Source organism: Ananas comosus, linkage group 14 (assembly GCF_001540865.1).
Source record: "Ananas comosus cultivar F153 linkage group 14, ASM154086v1, whole genome shotgun sequence".
NCBI lineage: Eukaryota > Viridiplantae > Streptophyta > Magnoliopsida > Poales > Bromeliaceae > Ananas > Ananas comosus.
The window spans coordinates 4,650,094-4,670,576 of NC_033634.1; the positions used below are offsets into that span (position 1 = coordinate 4,650,094).

At 36.8% G+C, this 20,483-nt stretch overlaps 3 protein-coding genes across 4 annotated transcripts in view; 2 read left to right on the forward strand and 1 right to left on the reverse strand.

Moving 5' to 3' along the window:
* Nucleotides 961-4,558, reverse strand: LOC109720671 (pentatricopeptide repeat-containing protein At2g30100, chloroplastic-like). Its single transcript, XM_020247926.1, has 2 exons — nt 3,665-4,558; nt 961-2,061 (listed from the first exon to the last, which is right to left on the reverse strand). Exons 1-2 carry the CDS (start codon nt 4,346-4,348, stop codon nt 1,288-1,290), a joined length of 1,458 nt encoding a protein of 485 aa, XP_020103515.1. The 5' UTR covers nt 4,349-4,558; the 3' UTR covers nt 961-1,287.
* On the forward strand, nt 10,075-15,691 carry LOC109720487. 2 transcript variants are annotated; one of them, XM_020247639.1, is made up of 3 exons: nt 10,075-10,184; nt 13,525-13,656; nt 15,148-15,691. In XM_020247639.1, the coding sequence occupies exons 1-3, from the start codon at nt 10,146-10,148 to the stop codon at nt 15,268-15,270; spliced, it is 294 nt and encodes a 97-aa protein (XP_020103228.1). In that variant the 5' UTR covers nt 10,075-10,145; the 3' UTR covers nt 15,271-15,691. The 2 variants fall into 2 exon arrangements, with proteins under 2 accessions (XP_020103228.1, XP_020103229.1); XM_020247640.1 differs by having other exon boundaries at nt 13,543-13,656.
* The window catches only part of LOC109720486 (receptor-like protein 12), a 21,825-nt gene continuing 17,804 nt past the window's right edge, over nt 16,463-20,483 (forward strand). The window contains exons 1-3 of the mRNA XM_020247638.1: nt 16,463-16,508; nt 16,624-16,689; nt 17,930-18,291. Coding sequence (XP_020103227.1) covers nt 18,005-18,291 — 287 coding nt within the window. The 5' untranslated portion in view covers nt 16,463-16,508; nt 16,624-16,689; nt 17,930-18,004. The remainder of the gene's footprint in view (nt 16,509-16,623; nt 16,690-17,929; nt 18,292-20,483) is intronic.

Here is a 20,483-nt window from a genome sequence, read left to right on the forward strand (position 1 = left end):
TATTTAAGAATGGCCTGAAGTGGAAGGGCTCTCAAGAAATTTTTGTATTATCTAAAGTTTNTAAATAAATAAATAAATAAATAAAGTTGAGGAATCTATTTAAGAATGGCCTGAAGTGGAAGGGCTCTCAAGAAATTTTTGTATTATCTAAAGTTTATTATCAATTGCAAAGCTTAGATTATTAAAAAAAAAAAAAAGGAAAAGAAAAGAGAAGTAAAGCAGGATGCAGCTCATCTCCTTTCCACCCTGTTATTGACTGATACAAAAGTACAGATTTGACTCAGCTTTTAGCAGCAGATGCCAGAAAGCTCAGCAAATCATATGTCTGTACATTGCAAAGTTAGAGCTTCTGACTTCACCAACAAGCCACTGTAGTAGATACTTCAGCTTTTTCACCTTCAAAATATAAGAATAGTTTGCAGCAGAGAAATTCTAATGAAAACCTCTTTGAAGAGCTACACATCTTCCTGCAGTAGAGCACTTATTATATGAAGATTCTAAGAAAAAAGAAAGAAACTGCACTGGTAATCCCCAAGCTTCTATTCAAATTCTATCTTAGTTCTCATATTTTGTAAGTCAGACATTTGGTACTCTAAAAACTTTCAGAATTGGCACTTTGAATTTCACCTCTTGTTAGAGGAAACAGTACTGCCTGCACTCAGTGCATCCATCTACCGGTGCACCATTAATCTCCGTCAGCTCGCCATCAAGTTTATGCTTTCAATCCAATCGTCCAACTTTTAAATAGAAAAAAAGGCTGCAATTCAATGTGCAGGTCTCTGAAATATGAAATGAGATCAAAGATGGATAAACTGGCAGATGCATAGATTTACAAATGCACCGGAGAGAAACAATAATTTTTCCTCCAATAGTAAAAGAGAACAAGGACTAAAGCAAAACATGTTGAAAATTTACGGTGCCGAACGTACAACTTTAAAGTTCGAGGACTAAGATGTGAAATTTGGCTAAATGTTCAGAGATTAGCATTGCAATTTACACCCCCCCCAAAAAAAAAACTACAACCCAAGGACAATGTGCTGCTGCAAATAACAGGATTCAGGTTCCATCATTAAATTCAATTGCTCACATATACACAAATTTTACATATTTTTCAGCAAAAAAAAAAAAAAAATGCAATATCATCATCTTTGGGTGACATTATTGTAATCCTTTATACTTTTGTAGTGCCCCACCTCTTATACCTGACTAGACATTAGCTATACAAGTACAGTGTAAAATATATGAAGGAGAAGCTTCATACCAGTTGGTGCGAAACAAGGAAATCCTTCACAGCATCTTTATAACCCACAGCTTATACTTTTGTATGTACAAATACACAAGACACGGCCCGATCAGATCCATATCTGATAGCCGCTTGCAAAGCTTAACATAAGGTTCAATATCCCCACTTTCCTGTATACTTTTTTGTAGTCCCTGCAATACGGCCGCTCTATCCAAGTACTCGGGACATATACCCGAATCGAGCATTTGCATTAGGGTTGCTGAGGCATCTAAATAAAACCCTCCCTTCACATACCCGCGCAAAAGCCACGATAACGTCTTCTTTTTAAAGCTGGGACTCATGGATTCCACTCCCGTAAGGAGTCTCTGAACTGAACTGGCTTCTTTTTGAGACGCACAAATGGCTAACACAGCGTCAAAAAGCTCTTTGTCGGGCTCCTTACCCGAGAGTTTCATAAGCCATAATTGGCTTTCGGCTTCTAGACCGCGACCAGCACAAGTGTACAAAGCGAGGAGCCGCTCGTGGATGAGTCCGGAAAGTTTGGGGCTTCCTTCTTGCAGTGCCCAATCGGACATTGAAGTTCCATCTTTTATTAGTTCGGACTGATATTCTTCTATGCTTTGCAGAGTTGAAACATCTAGTTTGGAGATGTGGCCCGCTTTGACGGAGGTATTCAACTTGCGTAAAGCTTTTGAGAACTCCTTTTGCTCCTTAACCAAGGCTGTTAAACCAATTAGGTAACTATACACTTCGGGTTTGAACCCGCCCTGCTTGAATTCGATAACTAATTTGACTGCACCCCTGTAGTTTCCATCTACCTGGTGGAACAGAGGAAAAAAATATCATCTTTAAAATTAAAAAAAGTTTAAAAATTATGCGTAAAACAAAAGACTAACTTTTATTTGATCCATCAGAGAAGTAAGGCAAAGAAAGTTCCTACTGAAAGATCATAGAGATGAAGTATAAATGGCAGTATTCAAGTCAATAAATATTTGATCCAGATATGCAAATAAATTGTGATAATAATAGCAAGGTTTAAACATATCACTTTGATCTTTTCTCCAAATTTAGCGAGAAGGATGCTGGATGAACATTGCAATACATCAAGAGAATAAATCAAAGTAATGATTTGTTATCTATTCAGGTATGAACATCCAAACAAAAGCAGGATGTTTGTTTAAATGTGACAAAAATCACCAAACAAATATAAAACTGGAGACTAACAAGATCAGAAATCTCCGCTAAAATACATAAATCATTTAAAATTAGCACAGCAAAGCAGATTGTGTACTGCATATTAAAGCTCAAGGCAAATAACTCTTACCATAAATAGGTGGTGTCCATCTTTTAAATTTTTTTGGTAACTTTAAAATCATCAATATATAATCATGACACAAGTGTTTAAGCACATGTTACTGCCTTTTTACCTCAATTTACACACTTCTATAAGAGAAGATATCATTGTCGTGCATCATTATCTCTTCAATCACCTAAAAGGATTTTCTACGAGGGATTAGGAAAAACAGGTGAGCATGCCAAACCTTTAAGCATATGAAAGGAGCTATTTACCACTATGGACAAAATTATTTATTGCGGAACACTTCGTATTTGGGGTCAAGTTGAGCAACCTACATCTTATTCTGTTTATGGTCATATGACAATAATTCCACAGAAATCTTGGTGCGCAAATCGACTATTATAGAACAACTAACAAGAATAGTGCTAACTATACCAAGAAAATTGTAACTCTTTAATCCACCTTTTAATCCATCAAAAGTGTGAAGTTTGAGGAAATAATTATTCCGACTCGAAGATGAGGCAAAACACTAAAAATTTGATGTGTTCTCCACATGAAATCAAAATCATAAGGAAGAAGAAGTATGATAATCAGAAGCGCAAATAATTTTGCACTACAAAATCCGCATAAACACACTAAAGCAATTAATATTTCTCCTTCTCCTTTCAGACACTTCTTCACGTGTAAATACAGCATTCGTCGACTTTAATCAAAGGAAATAGAGGAATGAACATATCTTATAATGCCAACCTAAAGAAGAATCTAAAAATCATCACAGCAACTGACTCATCAATCATAAATCTTTTGAGACACTTCTTCACTTGTAAATACTGCATTCGTCGAGTTTAATCAAAGGATTTAGAGGAATGAACGTATCTTATAACGCCAACCTAAAGAAGATTCTAAAAATCATCACAGCGACTGATTCATCAATCATAAATCTTTTGAGACACTTCTTCACCTGTAAATACAGCATTTGTCGACTTTAATCAAAGGATTTAGAGGAATGAACATATCTTATAATGCCAACCTACAGATGAATCTAAAAATCATCACAGTAACTGATTCATCAATCATAAATAGTTGAACTAATAATTCCAATCAAAACTATAATGAACTCTCACCATCATCTTCCATGCGAGATAACCGACGGGCCCTCCCTTCTCATTCTCGCGGCCGTCTCCAACCTTATAGCCTCCGACTCCTCCTCTCCTCATCACCTCCTTCACGAACTCCACCGCCCGATCCTTCTTACCCCTCTCCCAATACAACGCCACCACTTTCTCCACCATGCTAAACCCCGGCTCGAGCCCGACGCACTCGATCTCATTCAGCAGCGCCACCACCTCCCCCACCGCGTGGTCGCCGCCCACCAGCCGCTCGATCCAGCCGCACGCGATCGACACCATCAGCTCCATCGTCTCCCCGTCGACCCTGTTCTCCTTCCGCAGCCAATCGAACACCTCCAGGGCGCAGTACGAGTCCCTCCCCTCCTGCGCGAAGTAGACGAGCACCAGCTGCAGCTCCCGCGCCGAGAGCCGCTCGATCATCTCCCCGAGCACGTCAGAGGGGTCGCGCACCATGCGCTCGAGCTCCTCGATCGCCTCGAAGAACCCTTCCCCCATCGTCTCGCCCTCCTCGGCGGTGAGGGTCCGGTCGAGCCGGAGCGATCCATGGGGTCTGGGGAGCGGGGAGCGGATACGCAGGGTAGGGTTTCGCAGGGCGAAGATGGGGATACGAACCCTAGTAGAGCAGCGGCGGGAGGAGAGGAAGAGGAGGGAGGAGGCGGCGGGAGGGGAGAGCGCCATGGATTTAGTAGGTTAATCGGAGCTTCACCACCACCACCGACATCACGGATCTAGGGTTAGGGTTAGGGTTTCAAGCACGAGCGGGTGGAGGGGGAGGGGATAGAGGGGCATTAATGGTGCGGAGAATTTGGTGCGGGGAATTTGATTTGGAGAAGATTTTAGTGGTGGGTTTAATACTTGCAGTAGTAGAAGAGAGAGTAAGAGAAGAAGACGTGGACACAGAGACGAGCAGAAAAAACGTATGACTCATGGCTTACTTCGGGAGGCATATATGTAAGAAACCCAAAAATGTTCCTATAATGAAGATTATTATATTAAGAAAAAAAATAAAATAAAGTAAAGATAAATGCTAAATTATACTTTTGGTCCTAGAACTAGACACTTTAGTTCTTAAATTTAATTAGATGTAAATTTTTGGCTCAAACATTTTTAAAGTATTAAAATTAAATTTTTACAAATCCAATATGACTGGCTAAATATTTACATGATTTTAATGTTGTTTGAGGTCTTCGATTTTAAATTTGAGCTGTTTTTAGAGGAATAAAAGATAGTTAAAAGATTCAGCTCTCTATATATACATATATTTTAATAGTTTTCTATGATATGCGTTTCGATAAATAATGCTCGATACAAGGCTCTTGACTACATCTTAAGGGCACCATCGGTTGATCTCGATTTGCTGCCTTTGCACAATTAGCACAGGTCGAGTTGATATTCTGTTATGATAGATGGGAACCTCTTTAGGTTTATAACATATAAACTCGACCCTTCTAAGTTCTTACGATAAAAGTTTTTCTTCGATACAAAATCTCAATTCAGTGGCATTAACATCACATTTGACACCTAAGAAAGGTACAACCCGACTATTTTTATTTTAAGTAAAAGCTATTCATTCAAATTCTGACTTTGAATCTAAAATCTTGTTTTTTTTTTTTGAGAGATAGATAGCACGCTATCCGCTTCGTTTATTTCATTTAGAAATAAACTTAGCTAGAAATGTGAATCAACTAGGATTCGAACTTGGGTCTCGGATACCAATCACCAAGCCTTTTGCCACTTACTTTAGGGACGGTCGGTGAATCTAAAATCTTGTTATTCCGCTTTAATCAATACTTAAGTGCATATCCGCTGCAGTTGGTACTCAAAATGCATCTCCTTCACCGATTGTTTCACTTCCCACAAACTTCTTGACAAAATATATCCTCAAGTGCGGATTTTCTTCTACAGGCAGGTGTGGCAAAGTTAGCCTCATTGCCATTTTTTATAATTTAGATTCTGGTCCATACATCTTAATCATTATTACGCAATCAATCACAATATTATCACGTCACTCTGTTTTCGTGACAATACTTATAAATGATACTTCAATAAAATAAAATTGCCTAAAACCGATATGAAAATGCACTGTACTGTAGTATCCTTTTTTGTGTTTATCCAAATTTTTTTTGAGAATTAGTTTGAACAAAATTTACTATTCCATGCTTGATCTTGAATTAGAGGGACCTTAGTGGTACACTTGGAGGATACATTACGGATCAAGCATCTTGTGACAAAAGAAATAAATTTGGCCCTATTAATTGTTTAAGGCAATTTGATAGAATGTCGTTTTCAAGAGAAAATTATTCCAAAATAAAATAGCAATTGATCTTAAAAAATTAGAAATTATGTAACGTTAGGTAGAAAACATCCTACTTTGACTTTACCAATCAAATTGCAAGGCCTAGTTTACCACATCATCTATGGACCGGATTGACCAAAATGCAACATTTAAAAAATAAAAATAAAAATAATAATAAAAGAAGAAATTAAGACAACTTACTAGTTTCAAACTTGGTACAAGGGCTCCGAACATGAAATTAATTTTTTTGCAATCTAAAAGAGATAGTAATTTAACTATATCTATGTTTTATAGAAGTATATTAAATTAAATCTGATCAAATTCAGCTACTGAATAATAATCAAATTAAAAAAGTTTTCTGTCAATTTCGAAATCAAATAGCTCAATAGCATGTCTATTATAAAAAGAATTTGCTTAATGAAAAAGAAAACACACACACACACACACACACGCACACACGCACACACGCATATATATATATAGGCTACTATACTATCGGTAGCACGGAGCGTTCTGTGCTACCAAGTTGTTTTCGATGATGCGGCTTTCAAATTGACGATCATATATATATAGGCTACTATACTATCGATAGCACGGAGCGCTCCGTGCTACCAAGTTGTTTTCGATGATGCGGCTTTCAAATTGACGATTGGCTTTGTTAGACTTGATCTACACTATTGAAAGTATTTAGAAACTAAATTTCATAATTTTTTGATATCATTTACCTATCAAACAAGTAGTCTAAAATTGAACGGCTGAAAATAAAAATCTCATAAAAAATGATGATAAAAGATTTAAATTCAAGATCAGATATACTGATCTTACTCTAAATAGTGAAAAGAATTTTCTATAAAATTTTCATCGCATTTGGATTGTTTTACACCGTTAAACTCACAAACACGCCACATCGGCCATTAAAATGGTCAATTTTGAGATCTTTTGATCAATAGTCAAATGATGTCGAAAAAATTTGAAATTTAGTTTTCAAATACTTTCAATAGTGTAGATCAAGTCTAACGGAGCCGATCGTTGATTCAGAAGCCGCATCATCAAAAACAACTTGATAGCACGGAGGGCTCCGTGCTACCGGTAGTATAGTAGCCGGACTCTATATATATATATATATATATATATATATATATAAAATAAGAAACTAAAAGGCTTTATTTATCCTGTTAAGTTAATCTGGACTAAACGTGAGTTAAATATCTATCACAGTTAAAAAAAAATAAAATGCCAATTTTGCCCTTAACTTAAGAGCAAATAAAAAAGGTTGGTGACGGTAGAGGGGTATATTGGAAAAGACCAAAAGTTAAAATACTTTTTATACCCCTGACTTTAAGGGCAAATAAGAAAAAAAAGTGATGGTCGAAGGGTATATTTGAAAGGGCAAAATAGTAATTTTATAGAGTTACTTAACAGATTTTAACTCTATGGGTATATTAGAAATAGTTTGGAACGTAGGAGGGATATTTTCAATATTAGCTTTCTGAGAGGGGTAAATCGAAAAGTCGAAAATTTTTCAGGAGTATATAAGTAATTGCCCCTTAATAATATTCCTCCTAATTTTTAAAAGTTTATTAATATGTCTTAGACAACTACCATCAATTGACTATTAAATTTTAAATAAACGCTACTTGTACACCCAATTTGCATGTTAATATTATACACCCACCGAATTGGTGGCACTGTTTGACTTATTATATAATGTGACTAATAAATTTTCATTGAATGGGGAGGGTGTAGATTATACGCCACAGATAAGATTTATAATTAGCATAGCTCTAAATTTTAATATTATGACTTTTTTGCCTTTCAAAAAGTATGGTTAGTTGTTGTTGTAATAATTTTGTATTTAGGATTCATGAGAATAACATTATAAGTTGTAACCAAAATATTAGAATTAAAAGTTGATGATAAAATATCTTTCACGCTCCAGAGTTTATTTTTTTTTTAACAAAAAAGATGGCTATATTTTTTTGAAGTACAAGAGTCACACGAGAAGCCATCTAGATAAGTTTGAAATACGCTTTAAACAATTGTGATTAAAAGTAAAGGTTTTAGCTACTGTCCATCCAACTAAAAATTAAGGGCTTGTTTAGTTCAAGAATGAAATTGGAATGGATAATGAAATGTGAATAAATTGGAATGGTAATTGGAATGGCTCACTCTCCCAAGACGTTTGGTTTATTTATGAATTGGGAATTGGAATGAGCTATTCACATTTCATTGTTTGGTTCGTATAAACTAAAAAAATTATAGGATACTATAATACTAATTTTACTCTCAAATATAAATTTATATTATTTAAAATTTATGAAAAATATAATACTATTCTCTAATAAGTTTTCAAAAAAAAAAATTAAATTTATTTTTAAAAACTTTTATTGATGTGGGTTAGGAATAGTGTTTTAAGAGAGGATAGATTTTTTTTTTTTTTTTTATGAAAAAGAGTTGAAGAGAAGGAGGGTGAAATGGTCACATGGGCTTCGAGAACTTAGTGGACTTCTGGACTGAAATCTCAATCAGGGCTAGAAGACCGGAATCAAGTTGAAGGCTAATGGGCCATTCCCATTCCAGTCCGGAATAAGAATTCCAAACCGATTTATGCGAACCAAACAAAATTAACCGGATTTAATCAAACTGATTTTCATTCCATATCCAAAATGAGTGAACCAAATAGGCCGTAAGTGTCTTCTCAGAAGGGACGTAGTTAGCTATCGCAATTCTTACGTAACGTTCCCTTCCTCAGCGCCTAACATAATTATAAAAAAAAGAGGGTAAGGTACAAATGAATGAATCCTAGTGGGTACAATGCGTCGGCACTCGGCAATCCTAGCAAGTTATACCAACTATTCTACAATATTAATCAATAAAACAATCAGCAAGAGAAGTAATGACATAACAATAAAATAGGGCGGCGAAATATATGTATAATGATAATGTACTGGAAATATAAACTGAATAATATAATACCTGTAATATGCACCAGCATAAGTTTCAGTCCAATAATATTAAATCAAACTATTCTTGGTCTCAAAAATCTTAGGCTCATGTTTTTTTTTTTCTTTTTTCTTTTTTTTTTAGAGATAAATAGCACGCTATCTGCTTCGTTTAGTTCATTTTGAAATAAATTTAGCTGGAAATGTGAATCAACTAGGATTCAAACTTGGGTCTCGGATATCAACCACCAAGTCCTTTGCCTCTTGCTCTAGGGACAGTCGGTAATTTTAGGCTCATGTCATGGCAAGTTACTTAACTGGATATGTAGCAGGTGCATGATGTCACAATGCATAATATTCAAGCAACATAATGGTCAAATGACTGACATTCGGCAAGAAGCCGACGAACTCCCAATAGAAATAGCAACACAGCCCACAAGGCCACTATATATGTACAACTGAATAATCATAATAACCTACTCTACTAGTCATACAAATACAAAATTCATAGCAAGAATGGAACTACACTCAGGGTAGGTATAATGTACAAGTATGGTGTGGCAAGAAGTATAATATATTAATATATAGTAAAATAAGAATAATTATATCTGTGCAAAAAAACCTAAGGATCAGGCGGTTTTTATGTATATTTTACTCTTAAATATTCACGGTTTGAATCATTATACCGTATATGAAAAAAAAAAAGATTTTTTTTTTGTTTTTTAAATTATGATCTGTGTAAAGTGGCCCAAATGTTAGGATAAAAATATTAAATTGATAAATATTATTAAATTAGAATTTATAAGTTATGATTCAAATAAAGTGGAACAAAAGTTAGGATAAAAATATTGAATTGAAAAAAAATATTATTATTAATTAAATATAATTAAGAAGATATATATTCAATGGTAAAATATTTATATTTGGCAAAAATACATAAAACTTTTTTGTCAAAACTCAAATTTTTTACTTTATCTTTCTGTCATTTTATAACTTAGCCTATTTATTTTGTAATAAAGGGCCAGCTTTATCGGTTCAATAAATCAAGAGGGATATAGTTGCAAAATTTGCAACTTTGGAGGGATATGTGGGAATTAAAATTTTGTAGGGCTAAATATGTAATTTCATATCTTTCTAAGGATACATATATGCAATTAATACTGAAATGTTTGCAAGCCTTTGCTTGGAAATCGAGAAGGAAAAGAAAAAACTCGGCGATTCCGATCGAGAGCGGGAGATGATGGCGAGGGCTCCGATGGTGGAGGATGATTACGAGGTACTATTTGGATTCGATTCGAGTCGATCCCTCTCCACTCAAATAGATCGCTTCGTTGTTTAATTTTTGTCTTATACTAGGGTTTTAATGTATGAGATCATTTTTTTTTCTTTTTTTTCTGTGCTAATTTTGCTGAGTAATTCGTAATTTTTGTATAATTTGCGTCCAATAATCTGTTTCTTGCATAGAAACCCTCGGATTTGAACTCAGGAAAGGGAAATTATTGGGTAAATTTATGAATAGAGACTCCTAAATCTAAGGATTTAAGTGCCGTGGCACGGGTTGCGCCGGAAACTTACCGGCATGGTGCGTGCCGAGCCGTGCCGATGCGTGCCGGTTAAAAAAATTTTTGTGTGCTAATGAAATATTTATTTTTTTTAGCAACAAAATATTTTAATTATTTATTATGTCTTTTTATTACATCTTTTGAACTTTATTGAGAAAATTACTTACTAATTTAAAGAATATAGGGTTTTGAGCTGTGCCACGGGATCTATATCGTGCAGGTATTTTGTTGGCACGGTATGACACGGGGGATACGGCCCGTGCCGGTATGACACAGTAGTTACGGCCCGTGCTGATGGGCACTTAAAACCTTGCCTAAATCCCTAAAATTAGGTCAAATGATCTCTCATCTTCATTTGAGCGATGTTAGTCGATTAAATTGGATAGTTTTATTAAATTTTTTGGTGATTCCATTGAATTCATTGGCATTGATGAGTTTTTATAAAATTAAACTGAAGCAATTAACAGCTAAACATATAATAATTAATAGATCCACTGAATTTAGCAGAATTTTAAAGTTAACTAACTAGAATAACTTCAAATGAAAGAAGATAAAAAGATGTTGAAGAAGCGTCATAAGAAAAAAAAAAAAAAAAGTTGAGCGAGCTCCGTTCAAAATGGCCTATAGTTGAGGGGGTTGGAGTACTTTTTTTCTTGAATTATTGCTTTCATAGGGTGTTTCCAATCATTTCATTTGTTGCTCTCAATATTTGGCGATTTGTGCCCGAAAATCAGAAATCTAATCTGATAAATTGATCTACAACATCTAAAGTGCTTATGTGCAAAAAATTATAAGTTTTATCATGAAGTGCGAAAGTTAACATAAATTGAATTACAAAGGAAATAGGTGTCCAAATATATGTAGGTCTTCTCAATGTTATATTAGGGATCTACAGACTAATTTCTGATTTATGGCCTCTTTGGTATGGTTTGAGGGAGTGTCACATAAACTATGCGATAAGAGAAGCTAGGAGTTTGAATCTTGTGATCTTATTAATAGCATTAAATAATTGTAAGTTGTACATAGAATATCTTGTGATTTATAAACTTGTGTCATGTTTAGATGTAGTGGAATTGTATTAAGTATGTTAAGTTTCACTTCACTGATGTCTTGCAACATTTGAGTACTTGTAACTTCAATGTGAGTGAAGGACACTTAGTTGTGAAATAAGTCTTATACTAATTAAAAACTGTCTAAAAATATATGGTGGTTACCTGAACTATAGGCCATTTGTCAATAGCTACCAGAGTTTAAAAGTTTAAGTTTGAATACATAATCTTTTGAAGTTCGCATTTCAGTGCCTCCCGACGTCCCTAATAGCTCTACAAGTTATTGCTTCTACCCAGTGCATTTGTACATCTGTATTAGCCACTTTATCTTCTTCCCTTCAATTCATGTTGTACTTGAATCTCTACCATTCACCACACTGCAATTCTTTCTTCTTGATAAATATGATCATTTCTTGCCTCTTATGATCATGCTCATAATTGTAGGTTGATCAAGTACGGAGCGAGACAATGTATGTGTGAACTGCCCTTTTGGAACTGCTACTTGTATAGTTCAACCTTTCTTTCGTTTTTCATCGTTCTCATCATGCTACTAGGTTGAGAATGGTGCCTTCTTTGTTGTTTTGCAAATTTGCTTTGAAACCATTTCTCTCATTTATTTGGCATCTTATTTAAATTGGTCAGAAGTGCTTACGGACCAAATCTTTTAGATGATTGGCTGTCTTGCACGTCTTCTTCCACCATTGTAGTTTGACATCCTTCAACTAGATGATGATCAATGTTTCATTTCTAAGAGAATATTTGACTTGTACTTGTGAATCTCTTCCTACCTAAACTTTCGAATGTAACTAAAGCTAACTGCTTGATGATAGGCCTATTGTAATTGACCTATATAGGCAGAGCCCATATTACTAATATTGACCAACCATACTCCTTAATTAACCATTAAGTCTGCTAACATCTTTTGACTAAGATGAGTAGGAATCAAATCCTTAGGAATCCCTTCATTCCTAGTAATCTTTCATAGCGTGAACCAAACAAACCCTTAAAGTAATTGTCTTACAAACACCAGGTAATCTTGTTTATGGATAATGACTATTTTTTTACTATCTTTTATTTAATGGTTTCACAATTCAAACGCCTATCTATACCAATGAATGAGATGTTTGACTTGCATATTTCTGAAAACTTATGTCACTTACAATATCTTTGATTTAGGTAGTACTATCAAATTATGAAAGTTAGAGACTTCTTTGGTGGATACCTGCACAAGATTCTCATACTGAACATATTTAGTAGAAAATAAAAAATATTGTTCCAGATGATTAGAGGAGTCAATAAACATATCATGTGTCTTTTCCAAAAAGAAAAAAAGAACAAACAGTATGTTGTTTTGCAAAAAACATGATATGTGGAATACTTCACAGAAGAACATTCAAGATCTTCTCTGAAAGGATTTGGCAAATAGGCAAAATCTTTAAGGCACATAGCCATGATATAGGATTTGGCTTGTAGATAGGTGAGCCTGGCCAGGTTGCTAGGTTACTCAGGGGGGTTGGGTTCACATTGAGCCTCCTTGTTGTCAGGTTGGGTCTGGTTTGGGTTTGGCCTGTACTGAGTTACTATGCCTCCTCAACCTGACCTGATTGAGCTGCAGGTTGGGACTGGTTCTGATTTGGCCCGTTGAGCTTACTATGCCTCCTCAACTCAACCTGACCAGACCCACCACCAATCCAATATATATGACACTATCCACACAAATAGAAATACTTTGATATTGCCGCATGCATTTAGTCAAATATGATGGTCAAATGGCTTTTTAATTTGATCGACTTTGTGTAAACAATAAATTTCATAGATATCTACCTTCATTTGAATTTTTATGCCAATTCTCTTATCTATCCAGTGTTGCATCTATCATTTCAGCCCAATTGCTTTTGCAAAGTTATAGGTTGGAATCATATTCTGTTACCTTTAAAACTACTCCCTTATCCATAGGGCCTCTTCCAATTGTTGTTTGTGGTTATCCTCTCACATGTATAACCAGTTGATTTTGTGCATGCAGACTGAAGAGAAAAAGCAAGCTGCTGCTGATGTTCTCTATCACTACTCGCAATTTGTCATGGTATGCATTGGGGAAGGAGTTCGACCAACTGATCTTAGGTTGCACCTAATGAAGGTATATATTAATTCGCTTCACTATTCATTCTTTTCCTCTCTTTCTTTTCTTCATCTCTGATTCCACGGTATTGCATTGTGAACTTGGGAATAATTTGGATGTTTATTGTGTTGTATTAAAGGTTTTAAGATTTAAATTCAGGTAGCATAGGAGATAAGTGTTTGCATTCGAAATTAGCTATAGTGCTTGTTCGTATTTTGTATTTGTGGCCTGTGAAATCTTGGACTGAAACTTAATAACAGAAGCTGATGTACACAGAAGCTTGTGCCAGTCCTTTGGTAATGTCTATGCTACTATAATATCTGTAGAATCTGCCAAACGAATTCCTTGCGCGTTGTTGTTTAAAAATATAAAAAAAATCTTGTGTAGCTACAAAGAATATGTACATCATTATCTTCGCCTGAGACTTTTCCCAGTATTTTAGACTTAAAGCTGGTTCTCAACTTGAGATTAAATCCCTCAAAACGAGAGGCTTGGGGTGGAAATTTAAGGCCTTTTTGGAGTAGTCTGCTTGGTGCAGGTTTTGGTAATGCTAGTCATGCACCAATCCTCGAAAACTTGCTGTAGATATTGAAAGATCTTATGAGGTGTTCGTGTATTTACCAAATTATTTATCTGTATCCATTCTTTTGTCTTATCTTCAGAAGAAGCATAATATACTTTTTAAATGAATCTGCGCATCCTATAATGGATATGGAGTTTAAGAAGTGGGTTGTTATTTGATGAGTAAATAGTATGCGGTAGTAATGTCTAATGGTCACTGTCTTTATCAGGCTTGTAGTTTTAAACGGTATTTTTTTTCTATGTCTGTCTGTCCATCCGCTCATCTATCTGTTCTGTGAGACACAATATTTCTCACCAGGCAATCTGCAACAGCTAAATAAAACCTTTGATATGTAGTAATTTGAATAATCCATATGTAATGAATAATCAGCCATACGGGCAACATGCCGGCATGTTTGGATATAATTATAAATACAGTGTAAATAGCGACACATAATTTTGGCTTGCATTTGTTGCAATTGTATCTATCTCATTTTGTCGTATGTAGTTGAGAGTACTACAACTAGAAATTTTCTATTTGGTTGCATGCAATTGGAAGCTGCACTTGTAGATCTTGTCATTTTATATGTAAGATGATGATATCACACCCAACATAGTAAAATTTGGCCTTTTTTGTTTGTGATGCGAGTATATAGGTAATATTGTTCCAAATACGGAAGTACTCTCTCTTTACTCTCTCTCTCTGTCTGCTGCATTTCCACATAAATGCATGCAGTAGTTAAGGCTTCGTCTAATTGACCTAACTGTACTGTTTAGGTACAAATGGCCCAAACCAAGCAGAATTTTTGGGTTTTTGCTGTTATACCTACTGCGCAACTCTAGATGCGAACAAACAAACAACCCATAGATTTATTGATTTCTCTCTCGTTCTAGGTGTCTACATCTTTGCTGATATTGGAATTGATATATAACTGGAATTTTCTGCAGGAACTTTCGGGACTGCCTTCATCTTTGAAGAAAGAGCCTTTTCCTGCATCTTCTTCTCCCGATTCCATAGGTGCATCATCGTCGGGGATGGCGAAAGGCGAGAAAAACAAACTAAGCTCGTAGGCTTTTCGCATCGAATCAGATGCATGTAGCATCAGTTGTTCGCGATGAGAACTATCAAAAAAAGCACCCGAGACGACGAAGTTCTGTATTCCAGCGAGCATCATTTTGTAAATAACAGAAACCGAGCCAAAGTAATGCACCAGTTTTTGATGCAATAGCTGGATCGGTAAGTCTTTTAGATTTTTTTTGTTTCTTTTAATTTTTTGATATTGTACTTCAAATCGATTGGTGACTGATCTACTTCTCTTCGTTCGGTCAATGAAAAACACTTACATAAGTGGTTTCTATATCTTCATATGTAGCCCACAAATTTCACTTTTACATGTATTATTTCCTTGTGTACCCCTTAAAAGCTACAGTTTGTATCTATATTCTTAGAGATGCCTCATATTTGCATATATACCCCTGGAAATTGCTCAAATGCTCTTAGCAATAGCTCATATTTGTTATTTGCCCTTCTTAGGAGCCTCTTATGCTGAAAAGGTTGCACTAGGGGACAGACGTATGCTAATATGAACTTTTTTTAGGGATACAAGTGCCAAATGTTGCTTTTGAGGGGCATGCACGCTAGTTATTTTGGAGAGTATACGCAAATACTATTGCTTTTAAAGGATAGATAGATATACAATTTTATATATTTTGAAGTGTATATATGCAAAAGACCCTATGTAATATTCTAATGAACGATGATAATCGTTCAGACACTGCAAGAAAAAAGAATTGGTCATTCAATTGTCTACTACATCAACACCCAGGCAATAAGTTTCCTCTAAAAGGGGCCCCGTATAACATAATTTCCATTTGCCTTCCTTTGCTTTGAATTCCAGAGTCCTATTTTTTTTTCTGTATATGAGTTATGTTTTAATCGTGGGTTGGTCAATGCGGACGACTAAGAGTCGAAGTCAGTCAACTCCTCTTCTTCCTCCTATACTTCTCTCTACTTGTTCTAATTCGGTATTTATATTCTCTCCGCCTCCGTTTTCTTCGTTTCATCTAGTCAATTGTATGTCCTCTGTCTTATTCGATGGGTTTCTGCCACCGATCGCTCTTTCTCCCTTTGTTCTTTCTGCTCGCCTCTGTTTTGTCCTCTAACGGCAGCGCTACCGTAACTGCCTGATGCCTTCCGACTGAGGGCTCTCTTCTTTTACAATTGAAGCGAGAGCTCTATAGGTCGAAGCAAGACTATAATTCCAACCTCATATCTTGGCAATACGGAACCGATTGCTGCCGCTGGGAAGGTGTCGTCTGTGACCCCGTGTCAGCTCAGGTCACCTCCCTCGACCTTAGTTGCTATGGAATTTCCGGTAAGATCGTCTCCACGTCTGCTCTCTTCAANTTGTTGCCGCTGGGAAGGTGTCGTCTGTGACCCCGTGTCAGCTCAGGTCACCTCCCTCGACCTTAGTAGCCGTAGAATTTCCGGTAAGATCGTCTCCACATCTGCTCTCTTCAACCTTACCTCCCTTCACTATCTCAACCTTGCCTCGATCTTTTTTAATCCAACTGCCCTCCCGGCTTCTGGGTTCGAGAGGCTCACTAAACTTACCCACCTGAACATCTCCAACACCGGTTTCGTTGGTCAGGTTCCTATCGGGATCGCTCACCTGACAAATTTGATCTCGCTTGATCTCTCTGGAGGCTATGTTGCAATCAGCGATTTTATTTTGAACACAAGCGATCGATTGATACTTCATGACCCAAGTCTTAGAACTTTGATTGGAAATCTCAGCAATCTGAGGGAGCTCTACCTCGACGGTAGTTTCATATCAAGCGAAGGATCTGACTGGTGTCGTGCCCTGTCTGTGTCGGTCCCTCTACTTCAAGTTCTTAGCTTGCCAGGTTGCTCCCTCTCTGGTCCAATTGATCCGTCGCTCGCGCGCCTTTCCTCTCTAACTACTATCAACCTTGAGTACAACAACTTCTCTTCCACTGTGCTAGAATCCTTTGCCAATTTCTCCTCTCTAAGTAGTCTTCAACTCGCATCATGTAGTCTTAAAGGTTTGTTTCCACAAAAAGTTTTCCAATTCAAGAATTTGACTCATCTCGATGTATCCGACAACCCAATGCTTTTTGGAAATTTACCCGATTTCTACCTTGATAACTCTCTCGAGATCTTGATGCTCCGCGGCACCCGTTTTTCTGGTGCCATACCAAACTCAATTGGTTATCTCAAGTTCTTGACAACACTGGACCTTTCGGGTTGTAGCTTCTGGGGGTCAATACCTTCTTCAATATTCACCCTTACACAACTGAGTTATGTAAATCTTTCATCCAACAATTTTAACGGCAGCTGTTTTACTGGTGCCACACCAAACTCGATTGGTTATCTCGAGTCCTTGACGGTACTAGACCTTTCGGGTTGTAACTTTCGGGGCCAATACCCTCTTCGATATTCACCCTTACACAATTGCTTCTATTAGATCTTTCGTCCAACAATTTTAACGGTACGGTGGAACTTGGCTCATTTTGGAACTTAAGGAATCTCTCGTATTTGTCTCTCTCAAATAACAAATTGACGGTGATTGATGGAGAATATAACTATTCCTCCGCACCCTCCCCTCAGATTTCCAATTTGTACTTGGCATCTTGTAATCTGACAAAGTTCCCTGTTGCCCTGATGTATCTACCTAATTTGACTGTCCTTCATCTCTCATTCAACCAGATTCATGGCGCCATACCATTGTGGATATGGGGGATTGGGCAGAACAATCTCGCTCACTTGATTCTATCGCACAACATGCTTACCAATTTTGAGAGGTCTCTCTCCATTCTGCCTTTACCTTCTATTGAACATCTCGACCTCAGTTATAACATGCTTGACGGGCCTGTTCCGCTTCCCCAAGGAACAGATTATGTTGTTCTTGATTACTCTAACAACCGGTTCTCGTCCATACCGCCGAACATTTCTTCATATCTTCGATCCGCCCCCTTCTTGCAGCTATCTCGAAATCATCTAATTGGAAATATTCCAACTTCGATTTGTGAGGTCGGCGATCTCGAAGTCCTTGATCTTTCTTACAACAGGTTTACTGGTTTGATCCCGTCGTGCCTGATAGAAGGCAACGGCCTCCTGCGTGTGTTGAATCTAAGAGGGAACAGATTGCTCCGTGGGACGACATTGCCTAATAATATTAGCCGCGAGTGTCCTCTTCGGACGCTAATTTTGAACAGCAATGGGATCGAAGGGCCGCTACCAAAGTCTTTGGCCAACTGCAGCATGCTCGAGGTGCTGGACTTGGGGAACAATCGGATAGTCGACAGGTTCCCATTTTGGTTGGGGAATCTCTCAATGCTCCAAGTCCTTATCCTTGGCTCCAACAAATTCTATGGCTCTGTCGAACTTCCTCCGCAAGGTGAAAGAAGTGACTACCATTTCCCGAGCCTGAGAATTCTCGACCTCTCCTCAAACATTTTCATTGGTAACTTGTCGTGGAGCCTCTTCGAGAATCTTACAGCCATGATGGTCACTAGCTCTGCGGACATGGAAGTTTTGGAATTTAATTATGTGGTATTTCCCAGTTATTCTGATTTTGATGTGGCTCCTTATCTTGATACAGTTGTGGTGATTGACAAAGGGCAGGACGTAACACTTGCAAAGATCTTGACAGCATTTACGATGATCGACCTTTCGAGCAACCAATTCCACGGTGCAATCCCTGAGGTGATCGGGAACCTCCGCTCGTTGCGAGGGCTAAACATGTCGCACAACGCCTTCACCGGAGGAATTCCTTCTGGATTTGGGGGCTTGGCGCAACTCGAGTCTTTGGACCTTTCTTCCAACCGACTCTCGGGGGAGATTCCGGAGAGTTTGACCTCCCTGACCTTCCTCGAGTTGTTGAATCTCTCCTACAACTCTCTAGTGGGGAGGATACCGCAAGGCAATCAATTCTTTGCGTTCCCAAATAGCTCATTTGAGGGGAACGTGGGATTGTGCGGGCGCCCCCTATCGAAACAATGCAATACTGATTCGAGTTCGACGTCTCCTGCACCAGTTTCACCTTCTTCGACATCCAAACACAGGGCTTGGAAACACAGAGTTGAGACAATCTTATTGTTCCTCTTCGTCGGATTAGGATTCGGGGTCGGTTTTGCATCGGTGATCGTGTTTCAAGTGGTTTGCAGATCTGGAAGAATATGGCTAAACAAGCTTTTCATCAGGCGTTAGATTAACCAAGATTGATTCCTCTTCTACTTGATGTTTTATTTTTGATGAACGAATAAGAAAATTTGGTCAAATAAATGAATGTTGGTTGCGATTGTTTAGAACAAAACTTTTGAACAATTAAAGAGATATGTAACTAGCAAAGTTGTTAGCTTTCTTTTTTTGCTGTTCTTTGAATGCATCAAATATTTGGATTTGCTCGAATGTTCTTACAAACCGAGTTTTCCTGAGACTAGTTTTAATTCTAAATTTATGATCGAACATTATTAAGATACAATAAGAGTAGCAGCTCCCATGGAAAGCACTTAACATTAAAGCACCTCAACCTTTCAAAAAAACAAAAAAATGTTTTTTTTTTTAATAATTATTATTATTTTGTGTTCAATTTGAAGAAGCATAATACTTGAATTAATTATTTACCCAAAAGGCCAAAACAAATTATTGCACTTAGGAGTTGTATGCTACTGTGTTGAGAGCGTAGAATAAGAAACCAAAAGGTATACTAACGCACCATTAATTGGCCTCCAACGTTTATTCCTTTTATTAATCCAACTTTTTTCTTTTTTTAATATCTTGCTATTAAGTTCCTATATTTCATATTTTATTTCAGTTTAGTCCCAACCAATCGTATTTTTGCTAATTTTAACCCAAAAAAAAAAACCACGTCAACTTCAATAAAGCCCTGTTTGTTTATGCAAATCTCAGTCATAATCCAATAGCATTTGGTCAATTCCGACACAGACTTTCAGATTTCTGAAAAAGTTTGATAACATGCCCCGTTAGTTTACCTTTTATTTATAAATACGCATTGTGAATAAAATTAAATACTTTTAACGAGTTATATTTACCTGGAAATATAAATTAAGTAATTTGGTTTCAAAATTGAGATCTCGAGTATCAATTATCAAGCCTTCTGCCACTTGCGCTTCGGACGATCGGTAGATTTTCTGACGTCAATAGTGATAGTTGGAGAATTAAAATAAATCCTCATTGCAATTCATCCATAAAAGGAGTTAATTGGACCATCAGTGACTGACCTTCATAATCTCGTTTT

Excerpts from the sequence above, each read along its gene's own strand:
- LOC109720487 (XM_020247639.1), top strand. The coding sequence starts at position 10,146 with ATGATGGCGAGGGCTCCGATGGTGGAGGATGATTACGAG. Across the intron at positions 10,185-13,524 it reads TGGTGGAGGATGATTACGAG|TTGATTTTGTGCATGCAGAC; the intron begins GTACTATTTGGA and ends ATGTATAACCAG. Across the intron at positions 13,657-15,147 it reads TTAGGTTGCACCTAATGAAG|GAACTTTCGGGACTGCCTTC; the intron begins GTATATATTAAT and ends AATTTTCTGCAG.
- LOC109720671 (XM_020247926.1), bottom strand. The coding sequence starts at position 4,348 with ATGGCGCTCTCCCCTCCCGCCGCCTCCTCCCTCCTCTTCCTCTCCTCC. Across the intron at positions 2,062-3,664 it reads ATCTCGCATGGAAGATGATG|GTAGATGGAAACTACAGGGG; the intron begins GTGAGAGTTCAT and ends CTGTTCCACCAG.